Source organism: Oncorhynchus kisutch, linkage group LG3, assembly GCF_002021735.2.
Source record: "Oncorhynchus kisutch isolate 150728-3 linkage group LG3, Okis_V2, whole genome shotgun sequence".
Lineage (NCBI taxonomy): Eukaryota > Metazoa > Chordata > Actinopteri > Salmoniformes > Salmonidae > Oncorhynchus > Oncorhynchus kisutch.
The window spans coordinates 11477803-11493551 of NC_034176.2; the positions used below are offsets into that span (position 1 = coordinate 11477803).

Genomic DNA, 15749 nt, shown 5'->3' on the forward strand with positions numbered 1-15749 from the left:
CCCACCTCTCCTAGTCTTCGACTTGATTTCAGGGATTTTAGTGTGCTAGTATGATGATTAACAATCTTAAAATGTCAAATGGTAGTAAAAAATATAATCTGATGAGAGGTCAATCTAACTTTGTCCAACAATAAAGTAGAAAAACAGATCCAGCACAAGACAATGCCAAGATTAAAGTAAATACCCCGAGGATCATCTTTTTAATAATAGATAGGAAGTGGGTCGTTTTAGACAGACAATTGGGTCCCTGTAATCTTTTTAAAGGGATAGTTCACCATAATTACAAATACCTCATGTCATGGATAGAAAGTAATCTCTGGCTCAGATTTACAGTCTGTGACTTTACTGCAATTTAACTTTAGAATCACTGGTATCAGGAAACAATATTGAGGTCACAATCACAACATTGTGTCAATTAGCTGAAGCTTTGTTTTCAGTTATGGATCAAAATTAAGGTCTGTTTTGTGAATTGACACGGGATGGTACAAGGGTTTTCATTCGCAACTATTGAAAGGTATGCATTTTACACATGTAGCAATGTATTTGTTGTTAACTGAGCTCAGTATAGAAACACATGGCACAAGCTGGGATGACTAGGTGAAAGCAGAGCTATATCAACAGGAATTTGTATTTTATCATCTCGCATTGGTTTGGACAGTGTTTACTTCTTCTGTCTACCTCCTTGGTGAAACAGGGTCCTATGCAGGTATCTGTCACCACAAAATATCACTGCTATGTACACATACAAAGTGCTTGAAGTAGACTGAAATAGGGGCTGGTACTCTTCTGGGTACCACACAGTACTGTACATATTTAGGTGCCATAAAATAGCCAATATTCTATAAGAGGGACCAGAACTCAAGCAGTAGAAAACAAACTGGTGTGTTCCTGTTCAAGTCAAGCACTACAAATACAGTAAATTATAAGCAAACACAGTGTCCAGGGGTGGAAAGAGTACTGAAATATCCTACACAAGTAGAAGTACTGTTACTTTAATGAAATCTCACTAGAAGTAAAACTACTAGTTAAAAAAACTACTCAAGTAAAAAGTTATAATTCGTTACTTTCCATCTCTGACAGTGTCTTCCCTCCATAAATCTTTTTATGATGACTGGAGAATGAATACACGTATAGAATTTGTCATGGGTGTTGTTGAAAGAATAAAAAGATCAAGAAATACACTTTTTTTTATCACATGGGCTTTTTTTCTCAGAAGGATATGTATGTCCTAGAATGCAACACAAGCATGGCGTCAGTCAACTCTACCCTTGTTTGTTGGAGAGTGTGAGGTCTGCTCTGTAGGAGTGATAGTATTACATATCTACCTGTGTGAGCTGTGAAATTCGCTCATTGTAGGCATGCCACTCAAGCACAGGGTTGTTGCCACTTGCCATGTGGCTTCACTTGTTTGGCACTACAAATGCTGACTAAACATTTACACCATGACCTGACCTCCCTACCTCAGCTATGTTATTGACATTTCTGTTAACTTTTATGAGGCCAACATACTATATTATGCCCTCCTTTCTGGTTGTCTCATTAACATGTCAAACAAAGTGATTGACAAATCAATGGGGACATAGAGTTACATAAAACTAGTCCACGGACTTTGGCTACACTGGATATTTGACTAGAATTCAACCTTTTGTTCATACAAAAAGTGGTTGTCCAGACTCTATTCAATTTTGCAGCCTGACTTGTCATATGACATCAACGGATAACCTTTGTTAAGCATGTATCCGCTAAATTCAATTGTTACTGATAGCACACATTTTGGTTTCTTCATAGGTCAATAACCTTGCAGCCTACAACAACAACATCCCTCCAAGGAAAATGATACCCATTTAAATGGTAAGTGATAGCACAAACACATGCATAAAGTAGGTCAAGTATTAGTGCCACATGTATTAGCTGACATATGTGGAAGGACTAATTGTAAACAAAATATTTCCTCTCTGTGCACCTCTTGATGATTCGATTATTTCTAACATTAAAATAAATGATCCTCTTCCTCTTTAATGCAGTACTACTACAGTACACTAAAGTTATAAATAGCACTCCTCAAATTGCTCACGGGAAATAGTTCTGAGTGAAACACCTTGCTGGATGGCATCGGTATCCTGTTCACACCCTTATCAAGTTTCTGTTGTCTTGTGTGATGTATGAGTCCTTTTGTTATTAGCATGGAAGCAGCATGACTCATGGTATGTGTTTGTGATGCATCAGTCCAGTGGCCTGCTTGCAAGTCTCTTACTGCTCTCTTGCTAACTCCTAATTAGAAATGAATGACATTTTAGTTAGTGGTAGTTTATTATTATTATTATTACTACATGTAGGCCGTACTTGGCAGCAAAAAACTGAATTGCCATTCACAGCACATACAAATAATTCTGTTTGGCTTGACAATGACAATAGAGTAGACAAGAGCACAAACAGATCTGGGACCAGGCAATCCGTCCATTCCACTGAATAAATTGAGACATGTTGAATGTGTGAAAAGAGAGGTTGACCCCACATAAAAAATACTACAGTTTGCTAGAGAATACCATGGTACTTACTTTAGAATTGTATAGTATTCTGAAGTAAACTGTAGTAAACTGTAGTATGGCACCAATAGACATGGTCACCCTGTTTATGACTCCTGACAAGCTTTTCACTACACCCGCAATAACATCTGCTGAATATGTTTATACAACCAATAAAGTTTGATTTGTATACTGTAAAATACTAAACTACACTCTGTAGTATCCCTCGGTCAGGTGTAGTACTTACTATATCATTTGGTAGTATATTGTAGAATACTATATTCCACACTGTAGTATTCTTTGATAATGTAGTGCTTACAATAGAATTTTGTAGTACACTGGTGAATACTATATTAAACACTACAGTATTATATGCAAAAACACTATGTTTTTTAAACTATAGTATTACTACATTATTTAATTTGCATATACTCCACCCATTACCATCCCCCATATCCCAAATTTATGCCAATCATGAGAAACCTACATGTGAAGTATGAACCATACATTGTGTTCCCTACAGGTTATAGAAAAGAGCAGAGGCACTGAACTATCTGTTCAGATGCCAGTTCTACAGAATATGGAACATTTGCTCATAGTATTTGCCCAGGAGTTTTCCTCGAGGAGAAAGCTCCCATTTCCGCCAAAGATAATACATTAAAAAAACTGTTTAGTAAATACTACCCATTCCCATATCCCAATTTGTGCCACCCATAAGTGAGTATAGACCATATATTGTGTTCCCTACAGGTTATAGTAAAGAGCAGATGCTCTGAACTATACGTTCAGACCCCAGTCCTACCTACCGACATACCTACAGCCTCAGTCCACCATAAAGTCAGTACAGGGGAGTACCAGGCAGTCAGTGGTGTGGCACACCAAGACCTTTGAACAGCCAAGAACCACCCAATAACACAAACAACCCACTAGATGTGCTCATCCACCTCCCTCATCCACCCCTGCAACGAAATGATCAAACTTGGAACAGGACTTTCCTCAGATGGCTGGCTGTTCATGTTTTCCTCTTCACCAGGGAATCCATCTATAACGGCACAAGATACCTACAGAAAACTTCCCCCACCGGTGGCACTCGCACTGAACACACCCACCAACTGTTTGTGAGTGCTCCGTAGCCAGAAGGGTCTGGGGCCTGTTTGCTCCCTCTGTCTTCCAGCCTCCAGCCTTGCCACCACATCGATCCTCCTCCAACACCAGCACAGGCCGATGGACATACGGGGCGGCAGGGTAGCCTAGTGGTTAGCGCGTTGGACTAGTAACCGGAAGGTTGCAAGTTCAAACCCCCGAGCTGACAAGGTACAAATCTGTCGTTCTGCCCTTGAACAGGCAGTCCCTAGGCCGTCATTGAAAATAAGAATTTGTTCTTAACAGACTTGCCTAGTAAAATAAAAATCATATCATACCCTCCACCACCGAATTCCCTCTCCATCTCTTCCCCCTTCTACACTAGCCTCTCACAGAACCAGAACCATTCATCATCACACCGGATATGGCGCAGAGGTGGGACCAAACACCAGACCTTCACCTGGAGTAAGCAGGCCACAGGGAAGTACCCCCATTGACCTCTGTCTCCCTGGTGTCTCTACTTGCTTCTCAGGTTGTCTTAATTTAATGCATTCATTCGTTTTTATATATTTTTTCTTGTTGGTTTTTCTTTTGATTTGATGAGATTAAGTTGGATTGATTACTTATTGTTTGAATTGTTTGTTTTAGAATTGTAACCAAATTGATTTGAAATTGTAACGAATTTTGGAACAACCAAATAAATTGACCTACCTTCAGGTTATGGAAAATGTGCTCTTTGTATTTCCCTAGTAGGTGTCTTCAAGGAGAAAGACCCCACTTCTATGTCAACAAAATATTTACACAGGAATACAAATAGGAGTAGCTTAACGATGCCTTAGGGAGACTCTAGTAGTATCTTAACGCTGTCTTAGCAAGACTCTAGTAGTAGCTTAACGCTGCCTGAGGAAGACTCTATTAGTAGCTTAACGCTGCCTGAGTAAGACTCTAGTAGTAGCTTAACGCTGCCTGAGGAAGATTCTAGTAGTAGCTTAACGCTGCCTGAGGAAGATTCTAGTAGTAGCTTAACGCTTCCTTAGGAAGATTCTAGTAGTAGCTTAACGCTGCCTGAGGAAGACTAGTAGTAGCTTAACGCTTCCTTAGGAAGACTAGTAGTAGCTTAACGCTGCCTGAGGAAGACTAGTAGTAGCTTAACGCTTCCTTAGGAAGATTCTAGTAGTAGCTTAACGCTGCCTGAGGAAGACTAGTAGTAGCTTAACGCTGCCTGAGGAAGACTAGTAGTAGCTTAACGCTTCCTGAGGAAGACTAGTAGTAGCTTAACGCTTCCTTAGGAAGACTCTAGTAGTCAAAACGTGTGCAGTTGTGCGTCCTCATGTACAATGCTGAGCTGCTAATGTTTTTCGCAATGTACTGTCCACCTACTCGTTTTCTTTGTCGGATTACCTTCCATTTAGGGGCCTACCTTCCCACTGCCCTCATCTGACAGATAATACAACAAAAACACTCTAGTAAATACTACAGTCATGTCGGCAAAAACACTACAGTATACTACAGTCATGTCCGCAAAAACACTCTGGTAAATACTACAGTCATGTTGGCAAAAACACTACAGTATACTACAGTCATGTCGGCAAAAACACTACAGTATACTACAGTCATGTCGGCAAAAACACTACAGTATACTACAGTCATGTCCGCAAAAACACTACAGTATACTACAGTCATGTCCGCAAAAACACTCTAGTAAATACTACAGTCATGTCGGCAAAAACACTACAGTATACTACAGTCATGTCCGCAAAAACACTCTAGTAAATACTACAGTCATGTCCGCAAAAACACTCTAGTAAATACTAGTCATGTCCGCAAAAACACTCTAGTAAATACTACAGTCATGTCCGCAAAAACACTCTAGTAAATACTACAGTCATGTCCGCAAAAACACTACAGTATACTACAGTCATGTCCGCAAAAACACTCTAGTAAATACTAGTCATGTCCGCAAAAACACTCTAGTAAATACTACAGTCATGTCCGCAAAAACACTCTAGTAAATACTACAGTCATGTCCGCAAAAACACTACAGTATACTACAGTCATGTCCGCAAAAACACTCTAGTAAATACTACAGTCATGTCGGCAAAAACACTACAGTATACTACAGTCATGTCCGCAAAAACACTCTAGTAAATACTACAGTCATGTTGGCAAAAACACTACAGTATACTAGTCATGTCGGCAAAAACACTACAGTATACTACAGTCATGTCCGCAAAAACACTACAGTATACTACAGTCATGTCCGCAAAAACACTACAGTATACTACAGTCATGTCCGCAAAAACACTCTAGTAAATACTACAGTCATGTCGGCAAAAACACTACAGTATACTACAGTCATGTCCGCAAAAACACTCTAGTAAATACTACAGTCATGTCCGCAAAAACACTCTAGTAAATACTACAGTCATGTCCGCAAAAACACTCTAGTAAATACTACAGTCATGTCCGCAAAAACACTACAGTATACTACAGTCATGTCCGCAAAAACACTCTAGTAAATACTACAGTCATGTCGGCATAAACACTACAGTATACTACAGTCATGTCCGCAAAAACACTACAGTATACTACAGTCATGTCCGCAAAAACACTACAGTGAATACTATGGTATATAAATATAGCAATACTAGTGTTTAGAGCTATATTATTTGTTCATACGGGACAGCCTAAAATGGCCCTGTTGAAAAAGGCAGATGGTGGTGGTTATAGAAACCTGAGGCCTGGAGGCAGTCCGTTGGGTACATCAGCTGCAATGTAGAGACGAATCAAGGGTAATGCATACCACCACATAAATCCAGGGGCTCGAGCGTCCATGCCAGGAAAGTGAACTGGGCCTAAACAGAGATAGCAAACAGCCCCCCCCCCCATGCTAAGCTAACAGCTGCTCGCCCATGTCACTGTAGACCCATCTCTCAGATCAGTGAGAGGGAAATACAACTATTCACAGCACAGTCACTAGCTTTACCTAATATACACTCCCCTCTCTTGTTCTGGATTCTCACTGGACCAAAACATATGAATCACAGACAGTCCTGTAAAAGACAAACTAGGACGTAGAGATGTATGTAAACGTGACAGACCATCCAGATAACCCTTGGATCAGAAACTTTCATTTTATGACGGAGGTTTAAATAACAGGCTTGTCCCTCTATGTCAGCTAACCAGCATAAATGGATGTTAAGTGTGAGGGAATGTGCAAAATGAGCGTGAATGAAACCTTTGTGGAGTTTAATAGGACATGTAAATTAGTCATTTTACACTGGAAGCAGATAGCAGGGTGTAATGGTGTCAGTATCAGTTTTGTGTGATGATACATCTGTTTAATAGTGTGGCTCACCACCAGGACAAATAATCTCCAACTAACACCATAAAAGAACTGGCAAGGGCACTGCCCTTGCTGCCCAGAGGAAGACTGGGAGACTAGAATAGCTCTGAAATGGCATTGGTGTAATCATGCCACCTCTTCCTATAAATATGCCCTGTTGTTTTCACAGTTGACTCAGTGGGGTGAGCCGTTGCACAGTGGTAGTTAGGAAGATTGGTGCCTGCCTGCTCAAGTGTCCCCCGCACGTCTATTTCCCAGTGAAAGCTTAGCCGAGGTCCTGTTTTAATGGCCTGTTGACATTCTGTTCCACATGTGACCCTCGTACCCAGAGTTCCCCATGTTATTACCCTCTCTATTTTAAGCTCTGGGGGAGGGGATCTTAAACAGGTCATGCTTTCTTTGTCTAATGGTTCTGTCTCTCATTATTGATAACTCAACTTAATTGAATCTTTAAAAGCTAGTCTCAGAAAATAAGTACGTTCAGAGATAAATACAGTAGAAGTTCACTATTGTCATTACTATTCACAGATAAAGCACTATAATATTTTCTGTTATGCGGCTGTCATAGCACCTGCACCCTTTTGAAAAAATATTAGAGTATACTATGCTCTAAATACTGTAGTATTAGTATATAGTATTCACTGTAGTGTTTTTGCGGAAGTATACTGTAGTATTTAATGTAGTGTTTTTGTGGACAGGACTATACACTGCAGTATAATTTACTACAGTACAAATACTGTAGTATTACTATAGTAAAAACTATTACTTAGAAATATAGTATTGTAATTACTATGTTTTTGCAGATAATACTGTATTTAATATAGTATTCTACAGTATGCTACACAATTCTATTGTAAGCACTACACATTCAAGGGATACTAGTGTGTAGCATAGAATTCTACAGTATACTACAACATTCTAAAGTAAGCACTACATGACCAATGGATACTACAGTGTGGAGTATTGTATTCTACAGTATACTACAAAATTATATAGTAAGCACTACACGATCAAGGGATACTACATTGTGGATTATTGTATTCTACAGTACACTACAAAATTATATAGTAAGCACTACACGATCAAGGGATACTACATTGTGGATTATTATATTCTACAGTATACTACAAAATTATATAGTAAGCACTACACGATCAAGGGATACTACAGTGTAGTACAGTATTCTACAGAACTATACTAGGTAATATAGTATTCTATAGTCTTTTTTTTTTGTGGGAACATGTGCCAAATGTTTCAATGGAGTCTCCTTTTTCACATTGGCCGATACTAATGAGAAATTCCAACACTTTACCAGACAAGAGCTCCCATATGAGAGGTAAAGGGACTTTCATTAGAGTACCACCCTTCCACACACAGGAACCGGCACTGGGCCTAATGGAACCTGTCATCTCCTGTCCAGACTACTGCAAGTTATCCCTTTGAAATTAAACATAAAAAAAGCCTAAATTGGGCAATTAAAGGCATCTAGGGCCTATGTTAACTTCGATGAAAATGACAGACCTTCCAAAATGTTTTATGCAACATTATTGGCAAGAGATTTGATGTAACTTTGAGTAATTAAATGGGTGACAAGTGTTGGTAATGGTAATATTATAAAAATTCTGCTTGTAACCAACAGAATTAGTAAAAAAAACAAAATGTAATGCGTGCCAACATTTTAGCAAATATTTATTAGAAGGCAAACTGACTGTCAGGCGAAAAGTATTGAGCTATTCACAATAGCAACATTTGACAATCACCTTTACCGTGGTTGTCTGAACCGTGCACAGCTGGCGATGCCTCATTGGTGTTTCCCCATTATTTGCAACAAAGTCAAGGAGCGTCATCACCATCTTTCCTTTGCGGTACCTCAAAACTGTTTCGATTACCAGCTGAAACTTTCATGAGTTGATTTTACTCCAGGATCAGAGTTCGTCTGGGCTGTGTCTTCACATTACCCTAAAAACTACTCTGAGCTGGGAGTTGTCTTAAAAACAGGTTAACATGATTTCTAGAAACTTTTGAGAAGCATTTAGGGAGTGCCATCTTTCAGCTGGGTTTATGGGCGTTGTACTGACAAACACCTGCAGGGAGACATTGGAACGAGCCCTTATTTAGGCCACGTTTTCAGTGGGGCATTATTCTGGGTTATTTTAAGACATGACAGAAGTAGGCTGAGCGTCAATTGCCAAAAAGGACAGAAATTATAAATGACAGTAATGTGTGTAGCCCAGTAAAGGAAATTTAGGATAGGGTTGGGTTCAATGAGGGTGCAAAGTCCTTTTAGGGGTGAAAAACACCACAATATTGCAATGACAATACACTCTAAAATGTGTGACCTATTGAGTGGCAATAAAACTAGGCTAATTCTCAGAAGAAAAAAACTATACAAGTTATTCATGCTTGACAGACTACAAGCAAGTCTGAACATGCTCAACCATACTGTACCCTCATTTTAGTTTAATGACGTGAACATTCCAGCCAAGAGGTAGGCTAATGAGTTGAGAAAAGATATGACAAAGAATCTAAAAAAAAGTTGGTCTTGACCATGTTTTTGTACAATAGAGAAACAACAATAGCATAACCAACAAGTCTTTGTTCAAGCACCATGGCCAACTAGACAGGCCTACTGTTATCTATCAAGAGGATCCACCCTACTGGCTACAGGCATTCCTCGGCCCATGACTCATCAAGAAAAGAACATCCAGTAACACTGCCACATTTTAAAGGGGTGGGAAATAGGTGTGTGCAGGAGAGTCACTACAGAGACAAATGTAATCCTGCTGCATAGCTACTTGGGACTGAATGAAAACACTGGGAAAAAGAGGGCAAATGCAACATGGGTTTATTGTCAAATTAGTTCTTAAGACATGAAATTGATCATTGGAATTTTGTCATTGGAATCTTACAGTCTGTAATAAAGTGCAGAATTAAAGCAAGTTCCCTGGTATGGTTCTGTATTTAGCTAAATCTATTCCTTAACATATTAAGTTAAGCCCTTTTTTAAACCAGATGAATAAAGCTAATGTGCAAGGTTACTTCACAAAGCTCAGACAGACACACTGTACATGGCCTTCCTACTTTCCAATTATAATGCAATTGGGTGAATAAGGTTATATGTTTGGGTTCGTCAGAGCTCTAAAGCGTTTATGCAATAATTTAATGATATGCCATTCAAAACGCAGATGTCGAGGGGTTTCCTTTGAATTCTAACTACATGCACAGACATATTAGTTTCCAACTAACCATGTTGCTTTAGTGCTCAGATCACCATAGAAGAATCAGGTTCAAAGGTCAATGATATCAAGCATGAGGGTTGCATACACTCCTACTCAACTTCAGCACTTAATAACCTTTAAAAAAGTTAGCACATGAAATCACCCAACCCCACCACTAACAGCATTCAGCAATTGTCACATCACATCCCTCTGCTTAGTGTAACAAATTAGGGAAAGATGAAGGAACAGGGGAGTTACCACATCAAAATGCAAGACACCGCACAGAACAGTCGCATATCATAGCCTGTGCATAGAAGGAATAAAGCACTTATGGTATTTGCAAACATGACCACTTCATGAAGCATCTTTATGGTTTTGATCGAGAAATTAGTCCATTACTCAACGCCACAGACCCAAAACCCTGAAAACATTACCATTGAATGAGAGCATAAAGAACGTACAATGAAATGTAGAGGGTCGATATATTGGCAACATTGGCTGCATTTACACAGGCAGCCCAATTCTGACATTTTTGTCCACTAATTGGTATTTTTATCAATCGCATCAGATATTTTTCAGAGCTGATCTGATTGATCAAAAGACCAATTAGTTATAGAAAAAGGTTCGAATTGGAACCATGGTGATGTAAAAATGACTCAACATATTCCTGCATCTTTGCAAATAGAGAAACACACAAAGAGAAATCTCTCAATGATATCTTAATAAATAGCATGGAATATGTAGAAATTAGAAAGCAAAACACTAGCTCGGTTCAAAATATTGTGCATGCCCATATTACAAAAATCCCCATTGATTTTCCACAGAGCTTTAACTCTGGCTTTGTAGGGGGGGAAAGCGAAGTTGTTCACGTGACATTCATCCTCGACTTCAATATGATCAAAAGAGCAGGATCGCACTCCACTCTCACGTCTTTAATAGTCATTATCTGTGGAGAAGCACAAAGGCCTCCAGCTTCTCTGGGATGTTGCCTCTGTAGGAAAGGCTGTGTTTGACGATGGCCCGCGCAGATAGACACTGCAGGGTGGTGTGATTGATGGGTTGGATCAGGTTCTTGGCCATCTCCTTCTCGTCCAGCAGGTCACACGCCATCTGCTTCAGGGAGTTGGTGCTGTCAAAGTGCGTGCCGCAGGCAATCAGCAGATTCATGATGTCCGGGTGGTTGTTGGAGGCGGCCACATGCAGGGGGCTGTTGTTGTCCTCGTCGCGGAAGTTGACATCCGCCCCACACTCCAGTAGGATAGAGGTGACGTAGAAAGAGGGGAACTTACAGACAGGATAGCGGCCCACGCAGGTGGTGTTCCTGTCCACGGCCAGGTGGAGCGGGCTGTAGCCATTCTTCCCACAGGGCTGCAGCTTCAGGAACCTGTAGATGGTCTCCTTCTTCAAGTGGTCCTGATCCACAGTGCAGGGGACCTTCTCCAGCAGGCAGATGAGATGCAGGATGATGGAGAGGGCCTTGCTGAGCTGAGCCTGGTCAGGCAAGTTCTGTTTCACCGCCCGCTCAATCTCCAGCACGCTCTTACTGAGGATGCCCATGAGGTCATCGAAGGAGACTGAGGTGCCCAGCAGGCCTTTGGCACGGTCCTGGAGCATGAAGGAGAAGAGCTCAGCGAAGGACAGCAGGCTGCTGGCTGTCATGGGGCTGAGGGGGTCCAGGTTGCTCTGCTGCATGTCCAAGGCGTACTTCCACAGATTGATACAGCGCTCAAAGTTCCCAGAGTCAGCATATACAGCACCCCGGTAGCGGATGTAGTAAGAGGTGTCGGGGTGGGAGGGGCCTAGGATGCGCTCTCTAATGAGCAAGGCCTGCATCCTCATCTCATCTGGTTCAGAGATCAAGCTGTCTAGCTCCTCCTCATTACTTACCTCCCTGGCATGGTCATAGGCCATGATCAACTGCTTTGGGTGTGCTTTGTGGAGAACATTGTTGCCGTCCCTGTATCTCAGGTCCATGGCCCTCTTCCAGTACTTTAATGCCCCAAGAAGATCACGCTTTTTATCCACAAAAGTGGCACCAAGTAGTTCCAAGGCGTTTATTCTCTCCAATTGGCGTGTTTGCTGGTGTTGAGTCAAATAGTTAACAATGTTTGTGTGGCCCGTCACACTAGCGGACAGTAGTGGGGTCATTCCATAACCATCCCTCTCCATTGTGGCACCATATTTTAGCAGCATCTTCATTATCTCCAAGCTGCCGGATTCAGCACAGTCATGTAATGCCGTGTTACCTGTGAAGAAAGAAAAACAAATTCATGTGTTCCGCTAAATGGAAGTCATTTTTGGCAGACAGTCTAGTAATAAAGAGCAATATATATGCAAGTTATTTGAAAAGAAGATGAAGTGAAGAGACAAAAGGTTGATCAAAATGTTAAATTCTCTACATTCCAACTAAATGGGTTTGTCACATGCTTGCCTGTAGCCTTATCTCACTAGGAGAAACCTCTGAGTGATGAACTCAATGTGCCAATCTAAGCGTTACGCCAAGGGGGTACAAATCTCATGGACCCGAACAGATCTTGTGAGTGGGCGATTGCAAGGCTTACATTTAGCAAAAGCTTGGGTAGATTCCCTTCCCCTAATTGGTTTAAATACAAATTAAACCAGCTTGTTAGGTGACCTGATTAGATGTCCAAATGTGAGGATTTAGCAGGTTAGCATTTGTCCTGAATCTTGCCCTGGAGGCAAAACTCCATGGCGGTCATTTGTGCGCTTTCTCTTCGCAAGTAAATACAATTGTTGGACAAGCAGAATATAGATCTCAGTTGTCTGAATAGACGAGTAAAATGAATTTTAAATTTGAAAATAATCACAATATCAAACAATTGGGCAGGCTATTCAGATGAAAATTGGATCAGAGAGACGTTAGGGCAACCGGTCAAATAAATTACACAGACTAACTACATAGACAATTCAAAACAGATTGTATTTTGGCTGGTTCTCGCAAGTGAAATACTAGCCTGCATTAATGTCAAAGTCATGTCTGATGTCCTAAAATAACTTTCCATCGGCACTAATGTGAAATGGCCGACACGCAGTTGATACGGATGCACAGTTGATGAAACCAATACTGCATGCTCTAGTTGTAAAACCATCTCTCAAGCGCTCAAAATTTGCTAGGATTCTCATCTATTCAATACTGGCCATGCAATTCTGACAAAGTAAAAAAAAAAAAACATTCTTAGAATAGCCTAATGGACAAGTAACTCCTATGCCGTCAAGAACTCCCCTGAACACTGAATAATTTAACTTTACAAATAGATAAACATCTTAGTTGGCTAACTCTCCCAGCTTAGCCATTTGATCCCTGGTTCATTGAATGAGGGAATTACAAAAAGTATCTGGTTGTAATTGTAATGTTGCAGGGTGGCCAACCCTCCCCTCCTGGAGAGCCCTGGAGAGCTCCTGGGTATACAGGCTTTTATTCCTACATAATAATAAATAATAATAATAAAGCTGCTCAACAGGACCTTCATAAACTGACTCTGGTGTGTTTGAGCAGGGTTGGATCAAAAGCCTGCACTCACAGTAGCTCTACAAATGGAGGGTTGACCAAACACATGTGTTATACAGTAGCCTATCAGTGCAGTGTTTTACTTTAAGTGCCTTGTTCAAGGCAACAACAGCAGGAGATAATACATGGGATCAGAGACCAGTAGCCTTCCATGGTCAATACAGGGGGACAATTGATATGATATTGATATATTTAGGACAAGTAGAAAAACATCTGTCCTACTTGTCGATTTCACAAGTGGCTAAAAAAAAGTTGCACTAAGTATTAAAATCAGATTTTAAAACTAAGTCTAACCACACCGTTAACACTAATGCCTATCCTTGCTTTTTCTCTATTTTTTTCTCGATATAGCCAATTTTGACTTTGCAGCATTTCAATCTAGCGGAAATCGCCCAGTTCTGACTCCAGGGCAAGATTCATGACAAATGTGATGATTTAAAGGATTTACCATGAGACAGTCTAAAAAAACACCATGAAATTGTATCAAGACCAATCTGATGTACAACTTAGTGTAAATGTTTCAACTTCTTGATTTTATGAAGACAATCACAGAGTAATACACCTGCCAGCTACTAGGCCTAATATCATTGTTTAGGTAGGCCCAGGATATACAACACAGGATAATTAACACGTCTTGAATGTACTCACCTTTAACACTTTTCCTGTTAACGTCAGCACCTTTCTCCAAGAGGTACTGGCCAATTTCCTTGTGTCCTTTGTAACACGAAATCATGAGGCATGTATGACCGTGTCTGTTTGCCACCTCCAGGTCTGCCTTGTGCTCCACCAGGTATTTCACAATGTCCAGATGTCCATCGAAGCAGGCTGCTCTCAGGGGGGTGGAATTTGTGAGGGTTGTATTGTTCACAGAAGCACCGTGGCCAAGTAAAGACTGCACGACTTTCAGGTGTCCTGCTGCTGAGGCAGCCCATAAAGGGGGGGCACCCTCAATAGTCTCACCATCAAAATTCACTGACCCCCCAATCTCAACGGGTGCGGAGCAACACTCCATTAGATACTCCACCAAATCCAGGTGTCCGTATCTGGCAGCCATAAGCAAAGGGGTCGCCCCGTTGGTTTTCTCTGCCATTAATTGGATAACCTCGTGGCCAATTTTGTTCTCCAAAAGTTTCTGAAGCAACCGTAGCTTGCCATCTCTGGCTGCATTGAAAACAGCCGTTTGTAAATCCATTGGTTCAGCTTCCTTCACTGGATACACAGTTGATTAAAAAGACAGGAACGTCGACGAGATAAGTCCGTGGCAGGTGCTGAGCAGAAGCCTTTGTTTGTGGCGCTAGCTAGTTTTGAATATGTTGTAATATGTTTTGTTAGCTAGCTAAATGAGCGAAATGGGTAGAAATCAGGTAGCTAGTTGATAAACGTATTTGTTAACATTGGCTTGTTCGGCTTTCCCCTCTTCAATTGAAAGTTAACACTGGCTTGTTAGCGACGGACAGAACACTTCCTCAATTGGCTGGCTAACTGTTGTATTGTACTGCTCACCAACAACAATATTGATGCCAGCTGCAATCTAGCTAGTTACTCTTCCGAGTGTCCAACGTTACGCCGTCCGACGTCCTTTTCTATTCCATCAAGCGGTTTTTTATGAATAGACTTAATTATGTATGTCATTTTCAGACAGAACCATTTGTAAGTATACATAGGTAGAGGTTGTAGCTATCCAGTTAAAATACTAATGATTACGGCGAGGCCCAGAGAACGCCGACATCCACCCCCACTTATTTCCTGTATGTGAAGCTAAGCTAGTCAACGTTGTCCAGCAGCCGAAGTCGGTTGAAATGCCTTTTCTTTTTCTTCGATGTTGACCAGATGGTAGAGTCATAAATCTTGCCCGAACGTTAAATGTTATTCATTTGAAATAACACAAGAACATCTACTATGGTCATGTTTCTACGGTGTTCTTGAGGGGGCAGATTTGTCCACCCACCACATAATTTATCACGACTCAATACCCAGAATACACTTCAAGTCAAATCGAAAACAATGCCGTTTCTTTGTAACACCCAATTTATTGACAAGGAAAACAT

At 40.8% G+C, this 15749-nt stretch overlaps 1 protein-coding gene and 1 long non-coding RNA gene across 2 annotated transcripts; one reads left to right on the plus strand and one right to left on the minus strand.

Moving 5' to 3' along the window:
- The first annotated feature begins 1615 nt into the window (after positions 1-1615).
- Positions 1616-4352, plus strand: LOC116363899 (uncharacterized). Its single transcript, XR_004207894.1, has 3 exons — positions 1616-1851; positions 3276-3839; positions 3994-4352. It is a non-coding gene; the product is annotated as an uncharacterized LOC116363899 (long non-coding RNA).
- Positions 4353-8626: 4274 nt separating this feature from the next.
- Positions 8627-15702, minus strand: fem1c (fem-1 homolog c). The gene is made up of 2 exons (XM_020467521.2): positions 14350-15702; positions 8627-12418 (listed from the first exon to the last, which is right to left on the minus strand). The coding sequence occupies exons 1-2, from the start codon at positions 14891-14893 to the stop codon at positions 11115-11117; spliced, it is 1848 nt and encodes a 615-aa protein (XP_020323110.1). The 5' UTR covers positions 14894-15702; the 3' UTR covers positions 8627-11114.
- Between the last annotated feature and the right edge of the window lie 47 nt (positions 15703-15749).